The sequence below is a fragment of the Prionailurus viverrinus genome, chromosome A3, assembly GCF_022837055.1.
Source record: "Prionailurus viverrinus isolate Anna chromosome A3, UM_Priviv_1.0, whole genome shotgun sequence".
Taxonomy (NCBI): Eukaryota; Metazoa; Chordata; class Mammalia; order Carnivora; family Felidae; genus Prionailurus; species Prionailurus viverrinus.
The window spans coordinates 87,432,748-87,460,704 of record NC_062563.1 but is presented as its reverse complement, the minus strand read 5'-3'; the positions used below and the strand labels follow the sequence as shown (position 1 = coordinate 87,460,704).

At 43.2% G+C, this 27,957-nt stretch overlaps 1 protein-coding gene and 1 long non-coding RNA gene across 6 annotated transcripts in view; one reads left to right on the top strand and one right to left on the bottom strand.

Moving 5' to 3' along the window:
• The window catches only part of LOC125162307 (uncharacterized), a 128,867-nt gene extending 127,181 nt beyond the window's left edge, over positions 1-1,686 (top strand). Inside the window, exon 9 of the long non-coding RNA XR_007150968.1 lies at positions 51-1,686. This is a non-coding gene — a long non-coding RNA (uncharacterized LOC125162307). The remainder of the gene's footprint in view (positions 1-50) is intronic.
• On the bottom strand, positions 11-27,141 carry MXD1 (MAX dimerization protein 1). Of its 5 annotated transcripts, XM_047853189.1 has the most exons (8): positions 26,498-27,135; positions 25,654-25,753; positions 20,739-20,768; positions 5,690-5,804; positions 3,925-4,084; positions 3,449-3,691; positions 1,709-3,111; positions 11-21 (listed from the first exon to the last, which is right to left on the bottom strand). In XM_047853189.1, the coding sequence occupies exons 1-6, from the start codon at positions 26,568-26,570 to the stop codon at positions 3,504-3,506; spliced, it is 666 nt and encodes a 221-aa protein (XP_047709145.1). In that variant the 5' UTR covers positions 26,571-27,135; the 3' UTR covers positions 11-21; positions 1,709-3,111; positions 3,449-3,503. The 5 variants fall into 5 exon arrangements, with proteins under 5 accessions (XP_047709145.1, XP_047709147.1, XP_047709146.1 ...); XM_047853191.1 differs by having other exon boundaries at positions 1,709-3,789; positions 26,498-27,141; XM_047853190.1 differs by having other exon boundaries at positions 1,709-3,688; positions 26,498-27,140.
• Between the last annotated feature and the right edge of the window lie 816 nt (positions 27,142-27,957).

The following is a 27,957-nucleotide window of genomic DNA, read 5'->3' as shown; positions in this document are numbered from 1 at the left end:
AGCCTAAATAATGTGTATATGCTGTCTAAAAATAGTTTTTTTCTTTAAAGGATGGGGCAGAGGCAAGAAGAAAAAAAGTCCATAATACCCCTAGTGAGCCCCAAGACTCCACTTGACCATTACTTGAGCATCACCATCCTAGGTTGACTTTTTTTCCCCCTGCACCCCAGCATTTGCTCTTGGCCACTTAAGGGACAGATCAGAGAGGCCCATAGGAAACCCAGGTAAGGACTCTGTTTCTTTTTTTCTTTTAGAGGCGAAAAGAAAATGCTTCCTTTAAAAACTAAAACCACTCAAGTGGCCAACTGCAGGGTCAGGGGCCTATTGCAGTGCTCAATTTTGAATCGTCCTGGGCATTATTGGAGTCTTGGGTTTATTGGGAGGAGAATTTAGGTCCTGCTCAAAAAAGTGATTCAAAGAGCATCACAAACTAACATTAGGTCTGTGACTAGAGAAAGGAGTCAGCAGTCACTATCAGCACCTTGGAGAATTCAAGATCTTTGCTTAGCAGAAGAAACCCAAACAAAATACCCTGGGTGCTTCACCTGCCATTCTAAGCCAACAGGCATGGAAAGCTGTGTTCTGGGATGTTAACAGCACGCACCGGTATTTTCTCACTGCATGAAATTGGACTACATACTCTTACCTTCCCATCTGCATTGCGATGGTATCAGTAAGAGTATAGATTTCTTTTCAGTTTTTAAAAATCAATTTTACATAAAAATATGCATGTGCCTATATTTACACACATCTATATTTACGTACAATTGTCAAAGTTTTAAAGGCTGGGGTTTATATCTTTGCCCATTCCCCTCCCCCCCACAACCCTAATAGAAAGGTTTTTCATTTTGCTTAAAAAAACCAAAACAACCAAAAAGACTTTATAGCTCTTAACAGTCACGCTGGTGGATCAGTGAATGAGAGGGTAGGTTGGCAAATGAGGGCTGCCGATCACCCGCGTAGGGAAGAGGATTAGCTGCCTTGGGCTGAGTTTGCTGGTCCTGAATTTACAGTTTTGGTTAGAGGCCTATCTGGCACGCCGATTCGGTCTACCTTGAGCTTTGAAAAGTAATGTCTAACCCTGGTGTCAGTTTATCACAAGTGCATTAAAAATAGATCAAATTCCACATTTCTATATGCAATCAAATTGAAAAGGACCAGACAAACAGTGCAAAGGTCAAATAATTACTGTTTTATATTGGGACAGTACATTTCAACCAAAAGACAAAAATGCAGTTTAACTTAAACACAGAAAATAATGGCATCTCTCAGATGCCTTATTTTGAAATCAAACAAATACACAAATTCTGTTCCCCTCCCTCCCCCGATGCAAGCCCACAAGCTTTGCCCAAAGTCTTGAGTTTTCGATGCCTTAAGGCATCTGGCATCTTGGACTTGTGAGGCGCTTGAATGTAGCAATTAAAATGCTTGAGAGGTCTCGTGAATGGCATTCGAAAGGGACCTCAAAGTGCAGATACATCTTTTCAAACATGTTACAGGCTGAGCTGGCTCTTTCAACACTATCACTCTGCTTAAATTCAGGAAGCAGGCTTTAAAAATGCAAAAGGCATACAAGTTGTATTTCAGTGCAAATCTTCAGCTGGTCATTGGAAAAGATTCCAATTAAAAAAAAATCCTTTGTGTCACCTGCCCCTCCCCCCACCCAAAGCTGAAATGAAGGAAAAAAAAAAAAAAAACAGAAAACAACAGAAGAATGACAGATGAGTTTGGAAGCATTTAGGAATCGACTACTTCCGCTTAAAATTTTTTTAATAGAGAATCATTAAAATGAAAAAACAAAAGTAATCTTTGTTTGGCCCGCTCTTCACGTGCAGAATGAGCTTCCTTGTGGAGCACGTTTGAACTCTGAGTTGTGTGGAAGGCGGAGGCGCTGGAGGCATGGTGAGGCTGGGAGGGGGCCAGAGACCGCAGGCGGCGGGGAGCGCTGGGCGGCTGCCCGCCCCCCCACCCCTCCGCCGGCTGGTGCAGCCTTGGAGCCCTTAGGTTGCAGTGCGTCTGTGGACTTTAGGAATGTTCTCGTCACTTTGTGACACACACTCTGTTTCAGCGTCACAGGGTTTACAAATGGTTCAAATTCAATGAAAAAGACTCGTCAGAGGTGGAAAACCTCGACGTCAAAAATATGAATGCAAAAATATTAAGGGGAACGAACCAATTTTGTAGATACCTACATACAAAGTTTCTAGAACATCTATAAAAGCACAAAGTCATAAGAATTTGTTTTCCATTACATTAGTTTATATAAAATGAATAAATAGTATTTATAGATTTAATGTGTCTTATGTACATATACATGTGCTCTGTTTTAGCTTAAATAAAAATGCTACAAAGTGGGAGACCACTTAAGGGGGAAATCATAACCAAAAAGAAAGATCAGCCTTTTAAACTAGCAACCCAAAAGCCTCCATTAAGAAGATTCTGGGCATATCCAAAAATAAGGAGAGGAATTCTAATAACACTGTACCCTCCCCTCCTGTTCACCTGCAACAGAGTAGAAATGTGGACTTTTCCTTTCACTGATGATGGACACTAGCTCAGCTAGTGCCAAAGCTCAGTTATTGCTGAAAGTTAGATAGGAAAATAGATTAGAATTGGACCAAGTGTCACTTATTTGGGGGTGAAAAAAAGGCATAATCGCTTTGTGTTAAGTGGGAAATGGAGATCTCATTTATCTCTGAGGTAGGAAAAAAAAATGTTCCAGAGACAAGTAGCATAACAAACTTGGAGGGGAAAACGGGTCTTGGGACAGCAGGGGACGGCGCGGCCCAGAGCACATCGCAGAGATTGTACCGTCTGGTGGGTGGGAACGAGCGCCGCTGGAGCTCTGATAAAGCTGTGCCGCCCCAGAGACCTGCCATCAAGATGTCCATTCTAAAGTGAGAAGTACTGCTCCCATCCACACGCGGGTCACGGGTCGCGGGTCGGGGAAGCAGCGCAGGGTGTGTGTGAGGGGGTGTTTTCTGGAGGTATTCCTGACTCCTCACGGGGGGTGAGGTCCACAGTTAAGTGCTCTTAAACGCCGCTTTCAAAGCTTGCTTTGGAGTTCTGAGATCAGGATCTCGACTTTAAAAGTTTGCTTCCTTCAGGTTCCTAAGCACAAGACACATTCGGACATTTCTGCTAGGTGAGTAACATAGCCAGAAAACTCTAAGAAAGGTTTGCTAGACTACACGGGGATGGTAAGGAAGAGGGGGAAACTGCTGAGATGTGAAAGTTGCTTATTCGGTCTAAGAATTCTTGGGTGCTTCAAATTGATTGGAATGTACAGTCTCTCGGATGAATTTTTAGGGAGAGAGAAGCTAGTGGATGCAATCAGAAACCCACAATCCTAAGCACTTCCGCGAGAATGTTTACAAAGCTGAGTTTGGTAGAGGTGGTACACGGAAGCTTACGTGCAGGGGGGCTGTGGGCGGGTCCAATACACTACCTAAGCCCGTCCGCTGAGAGAACCATCGGGAGGCAGCCGAGGAGACCACGCTCTCTTAGAGGCTCAGACACGTCTTGTGATTGTCCTGGAGCTTTATCCTCTTCATGCTGGAGCTGGAGTAGCCCTCGTCACTGCCGAGGCTCTGCATGCTTCCCCGCTCGTCGGAATCGCTCACGCTGCTGCTGCTCCAGTCCAGGTCCCCCGTGAGATAGTCTGTGCTTTCAACGTCCACGTCGATTTCTTCTGTGGGGAGGACAAGAGACACTGGTGAAGCCATGCTTCTGAAAGCTCAGGCCGGAAATCCGAGCCAGCCCCGCCAGGCCCTTCTCTGGACCTGGTGCCTAAGTGCAAAAAGGAAAGAGGGACTTGTTACCGGATGTCACGTTACTCAACGAGTCTAAGTCACCCGTGGGCTCCGAGTTCCTCCCCTGTGCTGCCTGGGCCGGGTCGGGGGACACGCAGGGTGGGGGGCTCACCCCTGTCGGAGTCTGAGCGCTCAGAGGAGACAGTGGAGCCGATGCTGTCCATCCGTATCCTCTCGATGCCCAGCTTCTCCAGCTGCCGCTTCAGGTGTCGCTGTTCTCGCTGAAGCTGGTCTATTTGGTGAATGGCTTTTCTGTCACAATCTTCAAGTTTCTGCAAGCCAAAGGGGTAGCTGTTGGAGCTCATGGGCAGATTTCAAAATTGGCAATGACTCTGCATCTTCCCCTCTCGCACTGAGCTGTGTGTCAGCCTTTCCCCAAAGCCATTTGGGGTCACTTATCTAGCTTCTCACAGGGCAGGAAACTGGCCAGTGACTCCTGCCTTCGTCTAACCTCTTCCGTATTGACTCAGCCGCGGGTACCTGCACTGTCGGGGCCCTGGGGATGGGCACGGCTGGCAGCCCCCCCTTGGCTGGGGGGATGCCCTGACCGCCTCTCTGAGCTGGGGCGCTGCGTGCAGTGGCAGCCGTGAGGCGCTGCCATTTACAAGTATGGGTATTCAGCTACACATTCCGATTAGAGAAACACTTTGAGTCGTGCCAAATCCCAATTAACTTCTGTTTGTTTCCTGCTACCAAACGGTGCCTTTTGAAGTCCAGATTCCAAACGGTCCAACATAAGAGCTTAAACACGTTTCTGTAGACCACTTGTTTTTACAAGTCTGTTTAACTGTAGTTATTTTGCTCTGAATAGAGGTTCTTCCCCCACCGCCCCCCACAATTGTCATGTATACCGGCCTCTAACCACAACTAAAGTGACATTTGTCCAATAGTGACTAAAGGATTACAAAAACACGCTAAACAGTGAGTTTCGCTGTGGCTCTCAGGAGTTTGAATACCCCTCCCCTCCGCTATTCAAGCTACTACCAAGCAAGGACTCTGTTTCAGACCCTCTGGCAGGTGAGCATAAAGACCTGGTCCCCTCCCTCTAACAACGGAGACCACCACCAAAGTGTCATACAAATCATGGTCAGATGTCAGCTGTGACCAGCGCTGAGAGAGTACGCTCTCCAACGATAGGTCCATCTGGGGCAGGAAGCCTGTAAGCAGGGCAGGAGAGGTTTCCCTGAGCTAGTGATATCTACGTTAAGGTCTGAAGGATGACAAGAAGTGAACTGGGTGAGGAAGGGAGGGGAAAGCCTAGCAAGCAGAGGGAACAGCACATACAAAGGCCCTGTGTAGGACGGCACAAGTGCAAAGGGCTGAAAAGGCCTATGGCACAAGACGCTGTACAGGCAGGTAAGGACCAGGTCGGACAGCCTGGGGCGGGCCTGCTGCAGAGTATGTCCTGAGCCACTGAAGAATCTGAAAAAGGGGGACATGTTGATTTGATCTTTCGAAGGATTCTTCCTGGGAAACATGGAGCTTAGCTCAGCAGTGGCCAGAGGGATACAGGGAAGCTTCTCTGGAGTTTACCACAGTAGATGATGGCAGGGTGAAACGGAAGTAAACGAGCCCATGAAATGTTTAGGTCTTAGAGGTGACTTAGACACCGTGGCTACACAGCAAGAGCTAGCAAGGGTGACCCTGGCTTAATCAAATGGACAACTGGATGGGCCATTTAATTTCTGCTACATAGGAGTGAGAAACAGTTGGGGTCTTGGACATGTTGGGTTTGGGATGCCTGGGATTCATCTAAGAGGCAAGGTGGAGGAGTTCAGGGGAAAGAACTGTCCTAGAGATACACGTTTGCTATTCTGCATCAACAGGCAAACCTTTACTTAAGGTTAAGCTGAAAGGAATCCCAAGGATATACCTACCTTTATGTGCAATTTGGCTTTTGTCAATAAACTCAACGTAGTGTGTCGGTTCGATTCAGGTCCAAGTGGCACTAGCCCCTTCAACTTCTCCAGGCACAAGCGAAGATGGGCCCGCCTAGGAAAACAAGGTCACGGTAGCACTAAGATTGAGCGTCCAACTTTGGCTCAGGTCATGACCGCGTGGCTTGTGAGTTCAAGCCCCGCATCAGCCTCTGTGCTAACAGCTCAGAGCCTGGAACCGGCTTCAGATTCTGTGTCCCCCTTTCCTGCTCTGCCTGCCTCCCTCTCCCCCTCCTCTCTCTCTTGCAAAATAAACAAAAAAAAAATTTTTTTTTTAAAGAGTATGAGGTTGCCCAGACCCAGTAACGGCAAATGCCACCAAAAATCTCTAGCCAAACATGTTTGGAAATTGGATAGCTCTGGTGAAAGCCACAAAGCAGCAAAAACTCGGGTTGTGTAAAGTGTCTCTATAGTACAAGTGTTAGGGCAGGGACTCCTGTCTACTCTTATGAGGCACATTTACCAGGTTAGTTCCAGTTTTCTGGGTTATGATGTGACCTGACAGAACACGCCAAGGTGAGAATCCTTTCAACCCATATTTCCTCTTTTCCCACTCAGGATCACTAGAACTCTAGCACTGCTATATGGAGTATTTATACATGTGAATGACACATATGGTTATTCATCACAGCTTGCTTTATGCAAAGAACAAAACAACCCAACTCGCCATCGATAGGGAGCTGGTTAAATTATGGTAGGTCTAGACAGTGGGATATGATGTAGCTATGAAAAGCAGCAGAAGGTTTTCTATTTACTATGAGGAAAGAACTCTCAGATATATTGGGAAAAGAACGATATCAAACCATGCATCCAATATGCCATCTGTAGATTGGTAAAATGGAAGAAAAATATATTTTTGTTCTCTTATGTGAACATAAAGTCTGGAGTGATCAATAAGAAACTTAGTGGCAGGGAGAGAGAAGTCAGGGAATAGGCAGGGACAAGGGAGTGGATTTTTCCTGAATATATTTTCTGGTTTTTCAATTATGTAAACTGCTATTCAAAAAGTTACTTTTTTTTTTTTTTTTTTTTTTTAGATAAGGAAAATGCACATCACTGGCATTGCTACACTAACAGGCACACAGAACGGCTAGAGACAACCACACACAGGTCTTGGAGTGGGCGAAATGGTGCAGTGGGACAGAGGGGAGAAAGCAAGGCCACATGAAGCAGGAACCGCAGTAAGCCACCAGAGAGAACCTTTACTGCAAGCTGGCCAGGAGCACAAGAGTCCCTCCAGTTTTAGAAATTAACACTTCATTGAAACCCTTCTTTGTGCTTTTAGAACCTAGCAGATCCCAAGAATGGGAGAAACGGCCAAAATTCAGAGCTTTTGCTTCAGCCTACTGGGTCCTTAAAGCCTTCACGGGCCATTCCAACCCACAGTTGATTCCTCCGCTTTCTGAGCACTTGTTTATACTACTCATCAGGAAGTTCACTGTTCTGCCTGAATTGTTTGGTATTTGGTACTTAACCATTCATTAGAAACTCCTTAGAAAGTTGGACTTCCACTTAATCATTGCTGAGTTACCACAGGGCCTCTCCCTCCCACCTGCTTAATAAATGTTTGCTGAATGGCTCATGTCACCTATTCAACTAGGCTGTAAGCTCCTAGAGGACAGGGTCTGTCTCTACACCTGCACCACCAACAGTGCTTAGGCTCCTGGGGTTTTAAATACATGCCCACTAGGGGCGCCTGGGTGGCGCAGTCGGTTAAGCGTCCGACTTCGGCCAGGTCACGATCTCGAGGTCCGGGAGTTCGAGCCCCGCCCCGCGTCGGGCTCTGGGCTGATGGCTCAGAGCCTGGAGCCTGTTTCCGATTCTGTGTCTCCCTCTCTCTCTGCCCCTCCCCCGTTCATGCTCTGTCTCTCTCTGTCCCAAAAATAAATAAACGTTGAAAAAAAAAATTAAAAAAAAATAAATACATGCCCACTGCCCATACACGACCACTTGGACCAGGGCTCTTGGGAGCCTGCGAGGCTACCCTCCAGTGGAACTGGGAGACAATCTTAAAGCTTAATTTGCCCTCCCCCTCCCCGCCTTAACATTTTTGAACCTATTAGTGAAAGTTGGGAATGCAGACTAAAAGAAGAAAACTGCTTCAGAAAGCATGAAAATGACCAAGGAAGGCAATTCTCACCCTTCTCATCAAGACTTCAGGATGTTCCCCCCAGGTAGATCTAACGAGTGATGCATCAGACATCTTTTTCTGCCCCTAGCCTCATCTGCTTCCAAGCCTCCTTCCTTGTCTAGCTCTCGAAGGAGCTGTCCTAGACGCTCCAAGGGCCCGCTCAGCCTAAACAAACTGGAGTACAGCCTTCACTCCTGAGCTAGAAGATTTAATGGGACAAAAATGCCTGACTATTTTAGAAGACTTCCACTTGCCCTAAAAACCTGTCCATGTGGAATGGCCACAAGCAAAGACTCACACGAGAGGTTTGCTCCTCCCTCTACTACATGAGGGGAAAAAAGCAGAACCTGTGTGCAAAATGTCCGTGTTCACCTTGAATGATATCTTCCTCAAAAAGAGCCATGAAAACAGATCATATTAGAAACACCATGAGAAAGTAGAACTAGTCACTTACACAATTACCCAACTTATTTCTCCCAAAGTTTATAGACTAATTGTCAAGTTAGGAAAAAAGTGTAAAAATTAAAATTAGATTTAGACATTTTTCAGCTTGCTTGTTATCTGCAAAGACTTCATGATTCAGAACAGGGTCCTATTAGTCATTTTATGATGTGGGTTTATCTACAAATATGAGTATGTAAATTTTTTAGGAAGTTTGTCTACTGATAAAAATAAAATAATAAAGTCATCTTTCCATGCATCGTCATTTCTAGTTACACAAGGAGTCTGGCCCAGGAAGTGTAATTTTCACTACCCAAATGTGGGTTTTCCAAAGAACGCTTCCAGTTGTGAAACTAGAAATAAGCCATCTGATAATTCAAGCTAAGGGTAATACATGTTCATTCAGTGTTCTCTGGCCTGGTTCTATGAAAATAAGACCAGAGCCTTTTCTGGATTTTTGTCCCGATCCAGAGCCAACTTCTGTCTTTGGCAGTGCCTGCCTTGGCCTCCTCCGGCGCCGCCTCGCTGCTCCAGCCCGATGGCTGCCCTGCCCACCTACCACCTGCCTGCAGACATCCACAGGCTGGAACCTAGGCCAATGCAGGGAAGGGGTGAGGTCTACGGGGGCGGTCTCAATTCTATCACATAGTCGTGAAAATCAATTCCTGAACCAGATAAGCAAGCAAATAGCCCCTCTGCGGCTCCTTGACCCTGAGACACACGCGCGCACCCTGGGATCTGGAATCCCTCAGCCAAGTCTGACAGTACCCATGAAGCACGAGATCCAAAGCAAGTAACACAAACACCCGTCTCAGCTCTCCTCCCCAATCCTGACTGTTCCCTGCCCGGGACTCTGGTCCTCCAGGAGGGGCTTAATGTCCTGCTCTGGACCTGGCCTAACTCCCCTTTGGAGAACCAGTAGAGGTTCTGCCACATGGACTTAACAGGAAGCCACTCGATACTCCTGTCTGATCCCTACTTCGACCTTCTCTCATCCCATCTTCTTCAGCCAGTCCTCCTCCTGTTGCCAAGAGCTGCCTACCAGCCTCCCACCCCAGCACAAGAGGGCTGTGCCAGGTCCTGGCTCCCTCCTGCTCCCAGCTGCCTCTTCTGTTTACGTTGATCCAACTGCTTTGTACCTAGGTCACGAACTTTGACAAACTTCATGTGCTGACTCTTCAGAAATATCGCTTTAATTACTCTGAATGGACTGATATACCTTTGGTCTATGGTAGCATAAAGAGGCCAATCTTTGATCTGAGCTATAATCACTAAAGCTCAGAATCAAGTGTGCCCTATAACTAGGGATAACGAAGTTAGATCAAATTATAGCTTTTCTTCAGTAAGGTTTTGAAAAGGATCTCAATTTCCATTTTTGTTTTTAGTTATTTTAGTATTCTGAATAGATCAGTCACTACACAACCGAGTGTTAGTGTCATATGTAAGAGTAAGGGTTTAGGATCCCGGCTTTTTCACTCACTCCCTGTGTGACCTTCAGCAGATAACAACTTTCCTCAGCAGCAGATAGAGGATGGCCACACCTGAGAGGGCCAGTGTATTAATGGAGACAAGGTATGGAAGCCCCTGGCCAGGGTCTGACAGGAGTGCTCTCCAGCTGGTAGCAGTTATTCTTTCAATCCTAGCTTCCTCTGTAGACTGATAATTACCAGGAACAAACAGATACTTATAGCACTATAATTCCTTTTAAAATCAATAGTTAACTCAAAGTGTCTCACTAGGTAGATAGAGGCTATCTGGTAAAATCCAATTCTTCCTTAAAGAAAAGCTATCTTTTGTCATTAAAGAAATTTAATGGAAAATGTTAACCTATTTTCTATGGAAATACAGAGCTTGCTTATGCTAAAGGTACTATTTTTTACATTTAAAAAATCAGCAAGGACAGAGAAGGAAACCATCAACAAATCTTAAAGGCAACCTACAGAAAATGGAAGATATTTACAAATACCATATCTGATAAAGGCTTAGTATCCAAAATATATAAAGAACTGATACAACACGCCAAAAATAGATAATCCAATTAAAAGTGGGCAGAAGACATGGACATTTCTCCAAAGAAGACATACAGATGGCTGACAGACATATGAAAAGATGCTCAACATCACTCATCATCAGGGAAATGCAAATCAAAACCACAAGGAGAGGTCACCTCACACCTGTCAGAATAGTTAAAATAAACAGAAACAAATGTTGACAAGGGTGTGGAGAAAAAGAAACCCTATTACACTGTTGGTGGAATGCAATCTGGTGCAGCCACTGTGGAAAACAGTATGGAGCTTCCTCAAAAAGTTAAAAATAGAACTGCCCTATGGTCCAGTAGTCGCACTACTGGATATTTACCCCCCAAATAAACACGAATTCAAAGGGATGGACACATCCCTATGTTTACAGCAGCATTATTTACAATAGCCAAATGATAGAAGCAGCCCAAGTGGCCATCAACAGATGAATGGATAAAGAAAATGTGGTGTGTATATATATATATACACACATACACAGTATTATTCAGCCATAGAAAAGAATGAAATCTTGTCATTTTCGATGACACAGATGGGGCTAGAGAGTATTATGCTAAGTGAAATAAGTCAGAGAAAGACAAATACCATATGATCTCATTCACATGTGGAATTTGAAACAAAACAAACGCGTGAAGAAAAAAAAAACAAAAAGAAGAAGAAGAGACAAACCAAGAACCAGGCTCTGAACTCTACAAACAAAGCTGTGGTTACCAGAGGAGAGGTGGATTGGGGGATGGGTGAAACAGGTGAAGGGGGTTAAAGAGGGCACTTATGATGAGCACTGAGTAAAGAATTGTTGAATCACTCTATTACACACCTGAAACTAATATAACACTGTATGTTAACTATGCTAGAATAAAAATAAAAATAAGCAAGGATCTTATAAAGCTAATTCATGTGAAAGGAAAGACTCTTTCATGGCCACACATCATGTAGAGGCCTGGATAGAAGGGACCCAAAGGTTGGGAGGGAAGTGTCTGAAGCGTACCCACTCCTCTCCCAGCTACAGCAGCACCGCAACAGCCAAAGGAAAATACAGGGGCAAATACTGACCTTGGAAATGCAAGCACATCTCTGAATGTGCTATCTACATTCAAAGAACCTAAAATATCTCCCATACAATAGCAAGAAGAAAGGGTAGCATATTTAGGAATAAACTTAAAACAGCTTCAGAAGGAGGTCTAGGAAGGAAACCATGGAACTTTGCTGAGAGATCTAAGAAAATCTAAATGGAAAAAAGCACATTTCCAGATATGAAACCTAAAAGTAAAAATGTCAATGTTACCCAGTTTGTCCACAAATTTAACATAATTCCAAGAAAAAAAAAATCCCAACAGTGTTCTTAATGCTGGGAAATTAAACTTTATCTAGAAGAATAAATGTGTGAGGGATTACCAACTTTTTGAAAAAGAAGAAGAATGAGGAGGAATGTGCTGTACCAGATCTTAAACTGTATTATAAAGCTTCAATAATTAAAAAAAAAAAAACAGTATACACTAAAACAGGAATAGATATACAAATCAAGTGCACAGAGTCAAAAATTCCCAGAAATAAACCTAAGAATAGGTATGAATTGAACCTATAACAGAGAGAACACTGCAGGTCCTTGGGAAAAGAATGGATTATTCAGAAAATAGGAGAGTGGGGAGATTAACATCAAAATCCATTCCAAATATATTAAAGATTTAAATACAAAATATATTTGGTCGGGGCGCCTGGGTGGCTCAGTCGGTTAAACGTCCGACTTCAGCTCAGGTCATGATCTCACAGTCCGTGAGTTCGAGCCCTGCATCGGGTTCTGTCCTGTCAGTTCAGAGCCTGGAGCCTGCCTCAGATTCCGTGTCTCCCTCTCCCTCTGCCCCTCCCCCACTCACGCTCTGCCTCTATCAAAAAATGAATAAACGTTAAAAAAATTTTTTTAAATAAATAAATAAAATATATTTGGATACCACAATTTCTGTTGTCAGTTTTCCTTAACTCTGTTCGGCCATGACTTATGGGAAACTAAATATCCAAGTGAAAGGAAGTCATTAACGAAGAGGCACTACCTCCTACTGGAGCTTTGGCACAGACAGAGGGCATCTGGGCTAGGTGGCGTGCCCTTAGCTCTGAATGCGGCTCTTTTTATTTCTGCCTCCAGACTTCAGCTTCCTCAATTCTATCCGGGTCTCTCTCCCTCTCAGGCCAGCAGATTTGTAAACTGGGGAATAAATGAGAAAAGACTAAGACTATAGGTGGACTGTGCTATCTGCAGACAGTGCTCCTAAATTTGCTGTTATCCCAAAAGTCCTTCCTGACTTGAATGTGATCACGATTGGGAATGGCATCAAATCAGGCACATGTCTGTGTTGTGAGGGAGGCACGGTTATCAGAGATTACTTTTTTTTAACTGAAGGTATAACTGAACACTCTCCTTTCACAGTAAAGCGCAGAAAACAAAGATGACTTAGGTCAGAGCAGAGTGTACGGCTAGGCAGCCAGTGAAAAGGGTAGATAAGTAAATAAGTTCATTGGTGGAAATCTAGAGACACGCACCTGGCTCTCTCATTCATTTACTCCACCAGTGTTTCCAAAGGATTACTATGCACTGCTACTTGGTGCTGGGATATGATGTCGAGTTAGACCAAGTCCTGGCCTTTGAAGCTTCTTAAAATTTAGTTGGGGATCAAACACGTAAACATATTATTGCAGAATTATTGATCTGAGCTACCTTCAGACCATGACAAATAGCAGCTCCCACTGAAAGTTCTAGAACAGGGTCCTCTTGGCCCTCTACCAAACCTATTCTTTGCCCTCACCCATATCTTGTTTGACTTAACTTCTTCGCAAAGGTTGTCAAGCTTTCATAGACTATCATCACCTGTCTTCCCCTTTCCAAATTGATCACCTTCATTTCTTCACTCATTCATACACTGCAGTCCTCCTATGTATCTGACTATTCTTTCATTATCAAATAATGGAAAAGACCAAGACTTTATGTCCTGTTAACCCACTGGAGCCTAGAAATAACAATGCATCTGCAGGTGCTGATCCAAGAGTAGAAACTGGCATCTTAGGCAATTCGTGCCCCTTCTCTTTGAGAAAAACCCCACTTAAACACAATACACTGGACCTCACTGAGGACTACTTTTCATCAAAATTGGACTGGATTTTTTTTTTTTAAGGTTTATTTATTTTGAGAGAGAGAGCGTGCAGGCGTGCAAGCAGGAGAGGGGCAGAGAGCAAGGGAGACAGAATCTTAAGCAGGCTCTGCACCATCAGCATGGAGCCCGACGTGGGGCTCGAACTCATGAACTGTGAGATCATGACCTGCGCTGAAATCAAGAGTTGGATGCTTAACTGTGACTGAGCCACCCAAGCGCCCCTGGGCTTCAGATTCTTAACCGAAGAAGAAGAAAAAATACACCAAACAATAAACAATAGCCTATTTAACGCTGAAATTTCACCATCTTATTTCCTATCTTTGTGTAGGTACAGATCCAGCCAATTAAATAGCTTCATAAATCCTACAGGATAATTGGGGGTTGAATAAAAATTTCAGAGATGGTACATATAAGCTACATAGTGAGAAAAACAGGTTTAGTATAGAGTAAGAAGAAACAAATAATCTTAAGGGGTCAAAAATTAGACCCTAAAAGTGATTCTATGTCACAAGAGATACTAACTTTCTCCAGGTTTGGGGTTGAGAAAGAGCCTCGCCAGGTTAAACAAAAAGTCCACGTGAAGACCACAGATCATGCTTTAAGGTAAAAAAGTATTTGCCTTCTTTCTCTAAACTGATCCCTTTATAAATAATTGCCCAAAGCATCATTATTACCAACTTAACTGGAACCTTAGAAGGTTTTGAAGTTTTCTCATAATGGTGAAAGTAATCTTTGTTAAAAACACAAAGGTAGTTATATGTGCTATAGCTATATGGGAGCATGGCGGTTACATTTTAAAGCTATAAAATCATTTCTCTACTAAAAGTATGAAATACATAAGTATATTCATTAATATTTCCTTTCTGGAGCCCAATTTTAAAAACGTCCAAGTACATATTATAGTCAGTACTTGCTATAGCTCTCTCACCCTTTGACTATTAATGACTATGACAAAAAGGTCAGTGAATACTCCCAGTACTCTCAGTCCCAGTATTCCAGGCACTGAATAATCAGCATACGTCTCTTCTCCCAAGTTCTTCCAAAGCCAGATGCCATCTATTCAAGAGGTATAGTCCAAGAAAGAAAGATTCTAGTGGTACAAATCTGGGGGCTCCTCCACACCATCAACACAGACCAGATTTGTACACTGATAACTACATCCCTTCTTTGTAATAACTGGGCCATGCCCTTAGCCCCATGTGGCAACAAAGCAATGTGGATTTGTTACAACACCCTAGAGTGCAATCTGAATGTGGTCAAGAAAGTTCAGAAGCAGTAAGAATGGTGCAATGCCTACCACAACTTTGGACCCGATGCAAAAGCTACGCCCCTACCCTCTTCTGATATAAGGAGCTTGGCCATTTGCAAAGCCAAAACCCAAAAGAAATAACTATAGGGACCTGCAATCAATTACAATATCCTGCCAGGAGAGACCTGATTGCAATGGTTTCTCATGCCAGACCAGATGCCACTGAAATACTGTTAGACCAAATGAAAATAATAGCTTAGATCAGGCTGCTGAGTCCTCCCCACAGAGCACACACAAAAATCTTTTGTCATGGGCTCAGAAGACTCTAGCAGAGGTAATCTCTCTAGACCAGCTGCCTAATTCCAGCAAGGCCTGCATACGTACCATTCCAGAAAAATGAGTGTCTATTATTAAAGAAGATACCAGAGCCTTCTTTGGGTGGGGGAAGGGGGGAGTCCATTCTAGCACCTGACTCCTGACCCACTGGCTGCAGCTTATATACATTCCCTCAGTTTCCATTTGCTGAAATGCTACTGAAAGGCATTCAGACTAGAGGAATTCCCAGCTAAGAGAAGGAAATACAATTATCATCAACAAAGCCATATAATAACAACAAAAGATTCAAAGATTTCCTATATTCCAACAAGAATTAATTAGCAATTACATTGGGAATCCAGTAGTGATCTAAAAATGTGTAGGGGCTTCAGGGTGGCTCAGTCTGTTAAGCATTTGACTCTGGATTTTGGCTCAGATGATGATCTTGTGGTTCGTGAGATCGAGCCCCATATTGGGTTCTTTGCTGAGAGTGTGGAGCCTGCTTGGGATTCTCTCCCCTCTCCCTCTCTGCCCCTCCCCCACTCACACACAGGCTCGCTCTCTCAAAATAAATAAACAAAAGTTAAAAAACATAAATGCAGTAATACCTTTTACAAGAAATATGCAAGGGGCGCCTGGGTGGCTCAGTCGGTTCAGTGTCCGACTTGGGCTCAGGTCATGATCTCACAGTTTGTGGGTTCGAGCCCCATGTTGAGCTCTGTGCGGATAAGCTCAGAGCCTGAGCCTGCTTCAGATTCTGTGTCTCCCTCACTCTCTCTGCCCCTCCCCTGCTCATGCTGTCTCTCTTTCTCAAAAATAAATAAACATTAAAAAAATTAAAGAAAAAAAAAGAAATATGCAAGATCTATGGGGAAACACCATAAAACATTAGAGACAGAAAACGGATCTAAATGAAGACACACATCACATCCTGGATGGAAAGAGCTAATATGTGGACGTGAACTTTTAAAGTTAATTTATATTGAAATTATTAAATTTTTTATTTATTTTGAAAATCCCCAAAGAATTTGAGGGATGGGGAGATGGATGGACTATAAAATTCATCAGGAAAAAAAAAAAAAAAACCTAGTGAAAATAGCTAAGATCATGGTAAAATTAAAAAAGGAGGAGGGAAGAGTAGGGATTTGCTTTACCAGATCTTGAAGTGCATGGCAAAACCTCAGTGACTAAAACAATGGACACTGGCACAGGAAGAGCAGATGGCCAGTGGAACAGAAGTAGTCGTCTAGAAACAGACTCAGCAGTAAACAAGAATTTAATATACAATAGAGGCAGCAACTTCAAACAGTGAGAGAAAACAGTGAGAAAATATTCTGTTAAGGGAAATGATAAATTAGAAAATTATGTGATATGCAAAGGGGCAATCTCTTTCATATATATCCTTTATATTATATAATCTCTTCATAAGAAGGAAAAAGAAACGTCAGAGTAGAAAATTGGGCAAATGTTATTTAACAGGTGATACACACACACACACGAAAATTATTTGACTGTGCTAATAATGTAAGAAATGCAAACTAAAACAAGTTGTCTGTTTTTGTTTTTTATTTACCAAATTCATAAGGGTCTTAAATTAGAGTATCACCTTGTGAAAGTATACAGAAGATACAGCCTATAACTTGCCTGGTGGACAATCCAGCTGTCAACACTAAAAATTAGAACAATGTATATTATTGTTAATTTCATAACTATAAATTTACCCTAAGGAAATAATTATGATATTGGACAGAGATTTATCTACAAGGTGGTTTAAGGAAGTGCTTTTCATATTAGCAAAATACTGGGAAGAACATAAACAGGGGATTGGTTATACGAGTTATGGCACATCTGTCTGAGGTAAATACTGGCCTTTGCTAAAAGTAATGTTAGAAAAGGAGACTTAAGGACACTGGAAAATATTCATAATATAGCTTGAAAAGAAGATACAAAATATTTACTATATGATCCCATGTTGATGAAAAAAAGTATACACAAAAGTCTAGATGGATATGGAACTTAGCAGGAGTGTCAGCAGCCGTCAACTGTCCCAAGATCTATTACAGGTGATTTTTATATCTTCCAAAACAACTGTTGAGATACACTTCAAAGTTCACTGGTTTCCTCTGGCTGATAGAATTATGGAGGATATAAATTGTTTTTAGAAAGACTTTCTATATTTCTCAAAATTTTCTAGAAGATTAGTTTTACAAAGAAAAACACCACACACTCAAGGGTGTTTCCTTAGGAGGCTAGAGCCACAAAATTCGTTATGGTTAAGAGAAACACAGGCTAAGGGACAGGCACTCATATCTATAGTGATATTACTGAACCCTCCGCCCCAGGGGTTTCGTCTTCACCCGGTTCTGTGTTCCCAGCACCTAGTACACAGCTTCTTCTAACATCTTCTAATCTAGTGAATGGAAAATACCCCCACCTCCACCATTCTAGAAGGCTTTTATCTTCTCACCAATGCAAAGGTTATCAATATCGTGGTGCTGAGTCTAATATTCTCATAGTAGAGTCCAAAGGAACACCAAATATAATTATTCAGAATCTCTGAAGTGTCACAGAAAAGGTTTCTGTTTAAAAATCTAACCCAAGTATAATCAACCCTGTGATATCAAAGAGAAAAATAATTCCCATTGTTAGAAGTTCTTTTTCTAAGGTTTTGAGAGACAGGTCAATTTTTTTATGTGACGTTTTAAGGTAAAGAATGGCTAAAGTGTATATGCATGAAGCTAGGTAGGATTCTTTTACAGGAATCAACCGCTAAAACCAGGGAGACTACAAGAGCAACTATTCAACTGACTTCAAAACCGGAAGATTCTTAAGCATCTACACTAATACGGGGAGAAGAGCCTGATAACTTTGTTCTTCACTTGGACTGCAGCAACCAATGCTTGGTTAAAGAAATTTGAGTCTTTACTTCCTTTTTTTCTGTTCATGTGCTCTAGACTAGAGAAGGAATTGTCAGGACTTTAAAAGACCAAATTTCAGAACAGAAAGGACAATATGCAAACCAGATATCTAACCCTTCAACAAGCAAAAGTTGACTGGTCATACAGAAGCAGTCTGAATTAAAAGCAGCTTGCCCAGTGGTGACTTCCACTCCAGTTTTCTAGATTCTTTGCCTCCAGAGCCTCTTGTGCATACCTCCATCTTAGCACATAGTATTCTCACTGAAACGGTCTCTGTGTCTTTCTCGTTAGACAAACTACATTTCTCTAGGATGGGGACCATGCTGATTTAATACCCCAGTGTGACCTCATTTAGTACCTAGTATGGAGCACAAGTTCTTGAGACACTGTAGGCAAAAAAGAAATATCCCTGAACTGCTAAAATAAAAGGTCCAAATGACCTTTATTTATGACTGACATCGTGTGACATTCTTGCAGAGGTAAAAGGCATAGAGTTGTAGTAAGTGTAAGAGCCCTGATCTGAAGGGTTAAAATCTTAGTAATAATAAAAATAAGTGGCTAATGGAAATATAAAAAAATAAATGCCTACGAGGTCGGGAATGGGGGAGGAGAACTGGAAGACTTTTCAGCACAAAGAGTCCCAGTGTCCCCAGTTCACCCAAAGGCATAAAGTTGAGAGAAAATCTAAAGAGGAGAAAGAGAAGCCACATTTGACTGCTTTTCCACCTTAAAAGATACTTTTGAGTTCCCAATTCAGGATATGTAAATCCCTAAAGCATAAAGGAAGCTCTGACTTACAACAGTCAGTCATAATCACAGAGAAATTAAAAGGGAAGAAGAGGGCTGGGGAGAGGCAAATGTGCGGCGAGGCACATGCAACCCCTCAACCCCTCAACCCCGCGCATGTGCACACACAAAATTCCTCAGTGGAAGAATGCTAAATGTTCACTCTGTTCCAAGATTCTCTTTCCTAGTAAGTCTGGTCTGTCCTTTCACTGACGAAACAGGTCATTCAGATCCTGACTTTCAGAGTCAGACCCCCTCTTCAAACTCATAGAAGGTTTGCATGAAATAACCATATGTATTTACAGAGCCATTATTACACATCATCATCTTGTTCATGCAGAGCATTGAGAAAGCCACTCAGTCTGAACGGGTAGCCTGTATTTCAAATTGATGGGCGCTCAGAGACCAGAATGAGGCTTGCTCAATGGTTCTCAGCCCTGGCAGCATATGAGAATCACCTGGGGAGCTTTTAAAAATACTAGAGCAGAGTCTCAACACAAACCAATTAAATCAGAATTGCTAGAGGTGAGGTCTGGGCATTGGTTTCTCTCTTTCTTTTAAAAGCTCTACAAAGAATTACCATTAATTCCTCCACTCCCAGCATGGTAAAAGCAAGTGGTTACTTTTTTTTTGTAAAGTCTTTATTAGAGATAAAAGATTTGCTTTAAAATACTCCATGGAGAGGGGTGGTTTTGATTATATAAGATTTACAAAATGTTGGTAATTGTTCAAGTTGAGTGATGGACACATAGGACTTGATTACATTATTCATTCTCATGTGTCTGAAAATTTCTCTAAGTTATTTTATAAAATCAGCAGAAATAAAATTTTTCTCCCCAAATATATAAATGCATATATAACATATTTAACATAAAATATTTTTAAGTTATTTTTTAATTAAAAAAAATTTTTAAATATTATTGACAGAGACAGAGCGTGCCAGAGGAGGGGCAGAGAAAGAGGGAGACACAGAATCCAAAGCAGGCTCCAGGCTCTGAGCTGTTAGCACAGAGCCTGATGTGGGGCTTGAACCCATGGACTGTGTGATCATGACCTGAGCTGACGTCAGACATTTAAATGACTGAGCCACCCAGGCGTCCCTAAGTTAGTTATTTATTTATTTATTTATTTATTTATTTATTTATTTGAGAGAAAGAGAGAATGAGAATGAATCTGAAGCGGGCTCTGCATGGACAGCAAAGAGCATGCTGTGGGGCTTGAACTCACAAATTGCGAGATCATGATCCGAAACAAAGGCAGACGCTTAACCAACTGAACCACCCAGGCGCCCCAAAAATATTTTTAGGAAAACATTAAAATAAAAACTTTGCAAACGACTCTAATTACGACCAGAGTCAAGAACCAGTAGGCTACATTATTGAAGGTGGGGCAAAGCTGATTTAGAAAATAAAGATTTAAACAAATAGCAAAGAGGCAATCCAGGTGAGAGAGATCAACTCAGGCTCAGCCAGATGGATCCCAGTGAGGGTGGCAGGCTTCCTCTAGTGAATCACCATTTTGTGCTATGCATAGATTTGCCTGAATTTTGGAATCTTTATTCACAACTGTAAATACACACACACATATGTATGTGTATTTATATATATCTGGGTGTGTACATGATTAAAGACAAAACTACCAATTATATTCAGTAGCATGTAATTTTTTTAAAAACACTATTTGTGAAACACTGCTCATGACCTAAAATGCTTTGGCCTGTGAAACAGTCACCAGGAAAGGCACTCCTCAGGAGAAGCAGGTTGCAGGAGTGAGGGGTGGGGTGTGGTCTATTGGAACCTGCAAGCCCTTCATCTACCTAAGTGATTTATGGGCAGTGCTGCTTAGACGGCCTGAGTAAACTCTCGTATCAGGTGCTATTTGTGGGAAAAGACAAGAAAAGCAACCAAGTCTCAACGAACAGAGTATACATCAAAATGGCCCCTATCCCACCCGCAAAATCCCCAACTCACCTATTCTTCTCCATTTCATTGTGAGTTGATCTGAAAGATGGAACAAGAAGAAAAGAGTAAGATTCTTCCTGTCTTAAAGGACTACTTCAACACCAGAACAATTCTTTAATTTCTTTCTCTCCAAAGTTGGTAGTAGAGAAAACTGACAAAGGGAGAAAAACTCGGTGGGTTCTGCTAAATAAATTAGTCCCTCTGAGGGGTTAGATAAATGTAAATATCTAAAATAGAGTTCAAGGAGAAGGGACAAAGTTAAGAGGTGTGGAATCCCTGGTGGAAATAACAGGGGTCTCTACGTACAAAGAGAAAAGCAGTTGCCCAATGGGATACGAATTCGGGTTATAGAACACCGAAGCTTTCAGGCTGCAGTTACAACAGTGGAGGTAGAGCCCCCTCCTAGTCCTGCAGTTTTTTCTAGGTGGGGTATATACGCCAAAACTTTATGCTAAGTTGTTTGACAAGAGGACACAATTTTAAATGGATAAAAATAGTACCTCTTCCCTCAACCTTTCTACTCCCTGATGTAATTATTTGATCACGTACAACCCGACAAACGCTACTGATGACTAGCTACCAAATGATTTCAGGAAGGGGCTTCTAAAACTCAGCTCAACATAAAGATGGCATAGACTGGTTAAAGCAACAGTTAGGGTGAAATCTGAAGTCCAGTTTTGTCACTGACCAGTACTGTAGAAGAAATAACATTCTTTACTGTCTTGTCCTTGGTTAACCCTTCTGTAAAATGGGAGTAAAAATTACTGTCAATTATCTACTGAACATGCATGGATCAATGAGGTAGCAACTGTAAAAGTGATTAGAGAGCTTTGGACGAAAGCTGTGGTGAATGTGAAATACCATTATTAATGTGTTTATAGCTGACCTTGAATATAAGGTCTGGTCTAAGAATGTATGGACAGGTTTACACAGAAATCCCGAGAAGCCAGTCAACATGGCCACTTCAGTGTTATCCTTACACAACTCCTCCCTAACTAATCATAAGCTTGAGGAACCTCCCAGCATTATAAAGGAGCTGAATCTTGACCTTTCTTAATGGAAACTCTCTGGAATCTAACCAGTTCAGGAGATAACACCCTGGCTCAGGACATGAATTCTATGTGGCCACAATCAGAACCTTACTGGGCCTACAGAGAACTTCTCACAGTAATCACGGAGAAACAGGACCTCCACGAATACTCAGCCACTCATTTGTATCAGGTGGGCAACCACCACCAAGTTCATTCACACCAGAGAAGGGGAGCAGGGTGTACATGTGGGTTTGCAGCCTTGGGAAGAGAAATTTTCAATCTAGCACTAAAACTTGTCTTCCACAAGGATCTGGGACACCAATTTTTATTCACGAAGAAAACCAAGAAAATAACGACAACATTTTAAGTTTTAGAATATTTGTTTTCTAGATAAAGGACCTCACAATTGGTTGCCTTAAAAGATTTACACTGATTCACCTGGTTTTCCCTCTGCCTTCTTCAGTTACATTTTTCTGAAGGTTTACTTCCTGCAACGGCCAGCAGGATATCATAGTTAACAAGAGTCAGGCCTGCACCGCAAACCTTTGGCTTTAAAGCACGTGGCATTTTAGTTTTAACAGGGAATAGCAAGTTCAAAGTCTGACAGATTTTTTTAAAGTATATAACAGCAGCTGGTCAGGATTTCCCTGTTTAACTATAGACAAGGACCATCCCAGGACAGTGGTAGAGAAGGGTGAATATTTGAAAATAGAATCTCTGATTACAGAAAATAGCACACAGGGCACTCTTACCAAAAATTTCTGGATTCTTTGAAGATATTTACAAATAAGAAAAATTCTGAATCCCCAAGAGAAACTTAACAAATTCCATAGGAAGTACAACTCCTTCCAAACTTTGAACAGTTTTTGAAACTACAGATCTTATTCGATTACTTAAAAGTATTGAACACATCATGGTTTTTACAAGGGGACTTCTATTTAATGGCTACAGCAATACTGAAGTGCATTTGGGTGACTGGAACGGAGTGTCTTTAATAAAAGTAAGCCTTTCAAAAATCCTGTCCAGAGATTGCTTGCCAACTCTGTTAATGGGTAAACATTTTTAATTAAAGCATTATAAGAACACATAGATACCTTGTGTCAAGATTATTTTTCATGGGATTATTGAAGATGTTTGATAACTCTGAAATCACTGGTAAAGGTCAAATGTCACCATTAAAAATATATTCTAACAAAAAGATAACTAAGCCAGACTACAGAGTGTATGAGAATAGGAAAAAGTCCTTGGGTTCAAAAAGACTCCACATCAGCTCAGCTATATGGCCATGGTTGCGTAAAAGAGCTAGGTGGCAGGTGTGGACTTCCTCTTTCACATGAATGCCAAAGTCTGCTTGACCAATTTAACAAAATATACCGTTAAAAATCCTGGATTTCAATTCTAAATAATTAGTAACTCATTTCAAAAATCAGTAGGAAAGAAAAAAAAAAAAAAAAGAAAAAGATTCCACCTCCCTATATTCCAGTAGTTCTCTGGATGATTCTGAAACAATCAATATTCAAAATTTCAAAATTTCATTTGGTTTTGTTTATTTTATTAAAGTTTTTTTTTTTAATCTTTATTTTTGAGGGAGAGAGACAGAGACAGAGACAGAGAGAGTGAGTGTAAGTGGGGGAGGAACAGAGAGAGGGAGACACAGAATCCAAAGCAGGCTTCAGGCTCTGAGCTGTCGGCACAGAGCCCGATGCGAGGCTGGAACTCACAAACTGTGAGATCATGACCTGAGCTGAAGTCGGACACTTAATCAACTGAGCCACCCAGGCGCCCCATTTGGTTTTGTTTTTTAAACAAGCAACTAGAGAAACTGGATTAAGATCTGCATTTTCAGTTCCCAAGAAGCTGGATATGTGGCTAAATCTTTTTTTTTTTTAAATTGTCCTAGAAAAAAGTAGCCCCCTGACTCTACAAGCAACGAGCACAGCATTTCAACCTGAATTAACAAGAATACACTGTTATCCAGTGGTTATGTAAACCAGAAGTAATCTCTCCATAGCCCTCACCTCAGTTCAAAATCCTGACCATACATGGCCTTGGATAGAAGTCGAATTCAAATCAAGGGGTCAAACTGCATTCTCTGGGGAGATGTCTCACTGCTCAGGAAGGGTCATTCTAAACAGGGCATGAAGGAAGTGATCACATTTAAAACAACCTGCTCTTGCTTCACATCTGCTTGGTGCCATCTCCAGGTTTAATCATGGTTTCTCAAAGATCCCTGCACCACCGAGGGTATTACACTAATTCATGATTAGTCAAGAATATGGGAAACATGTGATAACCATGGAAAGCAAACCAAGCTCATTAAAAGAAAAGAGCTTTTCCAAGACAGAAGTTACAGCTATTTCTTCAATAATAATGCTGGATATTAAAGAGAACAAATCTGTTTCTTGGCTTGCGATTCTTAACTATCATTATTTTTCTTTCTTAATCACCTTTTGGGACCGGCCTCCTTCTCTTTCAACAACATCATATTCCTCTCCCCACCACTGAACCTCCTCCAACTTTCCTGTGAAACTTAGGGAAAAAGAAAGTGCTAAGGATTAAACCTTGACTATTAGTGTGGACAATTCCTCCCAAATTACCGGTGGATAAGCATAAAAGCAACAAATGGACTACATTTTTGAAGAAAAATAAACCAAAAGCCTTCAAAGTTCTTCCAAAAGTTTAAAAATAATGTAACAAAATGCAAGACTGCTGAATTGTTTTATACCACTGCACAAATCAGTATTAACATTCTTCTTAAAAGCCCTTAGGACCCACACGCACATCTACTGGGCACCACCTTCAGGTAATGTGAAAGATGGGAGGGAAAGGAAAAACCACAGGGGTAGTTAATTACCAGGTTCATCCTTCACGTGCCTTCCTATTCAAGAGCTCAGCACATGTGTGCTGCTCGCATCCTGTGTTTTTACCAACAATGGGGTGAATCAAGGACAGAAGCAACAGCAAGTACAAGTTTTAGGTTTAAGTGGTCTGTATTATGCCACAGAGGCTAATCAAATACAGTTACCTGCAGGGAGTTATTCATGACAACGGGAGAGGAATAAGGATTCTAAATCAGTGAAGATGTGAATGACTTAATTTACTGGAATCAAAAGTGTAATTAAACAGATCTAGAAGATTTCCTAGCTAACATATTTTAAGGGGAAAGAGAGGAAAAAAGGGGGCAGTATCATTAATAAGAAAAACTATATTCAGGGCTTTAATGTGACTTCACTGGACATTAACCACATACTCCCCAGAGAGATTCACAGATTTTAAGAACTATAAGGCTAACCTAAAAGGACTGTGGCATATTAATATTTTAATATTATTCATTCTTCCATCACCAAAAAGGCAGGCTTCAACGTCAACCACTCCTCTTTGCCATCATCAATAGATGTTGACAGATTATCAGACAAATAACTGCATTTAATTTACATGTTGAATATGAATTCCTACCACCTATGATAAATCAGATACTTTAACATGTTTATAAAATCTTCACTATGAAAAGTAAAAGAAATGGATAATATCCAGCATTTTCAATTACAGAAAACTTGCCCTGAATCTGCAACTTCTGAAGGCAAAATACGGTTACCATTAACTAATCCCACTGGAAGTTTCCAGAAATTTTTGTTCCAAAAGGGAAGAAAAGCAAAATTAATTTTAAAAGTTCATAAAGAAATGTAAAACATTTCCATTACTCTTTTCAGTCCGCTCAACCCAAACAGAAGGGCTGCTTCCTCCAATGGCTTAAGACCATGTGTGCCTTACTGAATCATGATTGCTACTTAATGTATTTAGAGAGTTATAATCACAACAGGCAACTTCCATTCTGCAGTTTGTGTCATCTGCAGTATAATCTAAAAGAGAAAAAGAAATATTTACCAAATTACCTGCTACTGCTGTTATTCTTCTTGGATTTGTTCCTCCGTTTTAAGGCATCTCTGTCCTTGTTATTGTATGGTAACATGGAGGCATAACCATGTTCAGCTTCTAGAAAACCGAAGGATCCAGTTAATGAATGAGCCTAGAACATTCAATACTCTCTCCCCTCCACAGCATTTCCTTTTTAAATTTTATTTTTCAATACAAGAATATCGTGGAAAGAAACAAACGAAGCAAAGTGGAATTCTTAGAACAATGATTGTTTTTTAAAATTGTGTGAATACCCTCAGTTCGGAGCAGGTGTAAGGAGCATTCCAGCTGCTCATTGTTGAGAAAGACACGGCAAGTCGCTAAGCTCGTGGTGCCTGGGTTTCCCACTGGCAAAGTCCAGCAGGTTGGTGTGCTTTAAGTGGGACCAGCCTCAGGCGAAGGTGCAGGGCATACACCCGGAGCCCAGAGGGCGGGGAAGGGGGCGCGTAAGGCAGGCGCTGCTCCTCCGGCTGGGGGACGGGACGCCAGGCCCACTCGGGGGCCGGTCGGGACGAGCCCCGGTGAGGTAAACCAAGGGCCTGGCCGAGGGGACCCCGGGCACCCCATTCGCTTCGGGGTGGGGACGGAGCTCGGGACCCCGGGGGGCAGCAGCCCCTTTTCCACCTCCATTCATCGCCTTTGGGGCAGCAGTGGCCTCCCTTCGGACCGCGCGTGGGGAGAGCTGGAGGGGTTGGGAGCGCTCGCGGTCGCGCTCTCCGCGCTTCCAACCACCCCCAGAGCGGCTGGGAGCCCCTACCCGCGGCGGGGCCCCTCAAAGCCCCCGGCCCCGGCTCGGGACGGACCCCTCCCATCCCCGTGCACCTCTCTCCCGCCGCTCCAGGTAGTCGGCCGCCTCTAGCAGCATCTGGATGTTCATCCGAACCGCCGCCGCCATGCTGCACCGGGGGCCGGAGCCGCGGGACCAACCCCCACTGCCCACGGGCTCGCCGCCGCCGCCGGACACCCGCACCCTGCTGTGGACCCCGCAGAGCAGGGTTGAGAAAGCCTCTTTGGCGACCGCGCTCGCCGGAAGGGGGAGGGGGGCCGGTGAGCTGGGCACCGCCAACACCGTGACAGAACCCGAAGAAGAGCAGCAGCCGCCACCGCCGCGGAGTGTTTATCTCCGACTCACCATCCCCCCGCCCCCAGCCCCTTCTCTTGACAGGCCCGCTTCGGCTGCGTTCCTCATTGGGCACCCTAGAGAATGCCCCGCCCCTGGCCTTGTCCGATTGGGGAAAAACATTACGGCCCCGCCCCCTAGAGTCCGCTCCTCTCTCTGGTTGGCTGCGCTTGACAAGGCCCGGGCTCCACCCCCTCTTTCCAATTGGTGACAGGATTCGCAACTCCGCCTCGTGCTCCTTCCCTGTTTTCCATTGGTTCTATACCGACAACCCCCTTTTGCTTTGTTAGTATTGGCTCAGAGCTACAGAAAGCAAGCCACTTTGCTTGTTTCCCATTGGTGGAGCCGGCTGAACACCACCCCCCCACCCAGCTACGGTGACGTCACCTTTCTCCAGTCCCGGCAAGCCCTAAGTGGCCCGTGATCCGCGGCGCCGCTACTCCTCCCCAGATCTGGCCCTGGCTGGGGAGGGCTGACCTGGGCGCCGGCGCTGATTCACCGGCCGCCGCGGAGCTATGGTCTATCCGGCCCATCCCGGCCCCGCCTCGGACCTGTTGCCGGGACCTGTCCCCGGGGAAAAGTTCCGAGGGCTTGCCGTGTATCCCTAGAGTTGAAGGCTGGTACCGCGCGTCGCCGGACTCTCTGTCCCAATCGGGTTCCGGGCTGTAGCCCGTGGTGTGGCGGCCACGGTCCCAGAGGTTCCAGGCTTCCCCGAACCTAGGCAGTGGTGGGCCCCGCGGCGAATCCCCCTGAAGGGAGAGCGACGCCTGCAAGCTGGTGGGCCCGGAGATCCCTCGGGCGCCACGTGGCTGTTGGGATTGAGGAGGGAAAAGCTTGGCTTTCGTTGAATGCTCGCCGCGCAGCGTTTTTTCTCTCCCTATAAAGTGGAATCGCGGGCGGCTGTATACAGTCCTATACGTCTCTTCAATGGCACCCCCTACCCTACCCCCAAGTGCAGGCATAATCACTCCCTTACACGAGGGGGCTTTAAAGCTCAAAAACGTACTGTACCTGCGGAGTGGCATAGAATCCCGAGGCTCTTTGACCTAAATCTCGTTCAGGGTCTTTTCTTACCTTCTAATTCTGGATGAAAAGATTAACAAAACAAAACAAAACAAAACAAAACAACTTCCTCTGTTCAAGACTGTAAATTATGGTACCA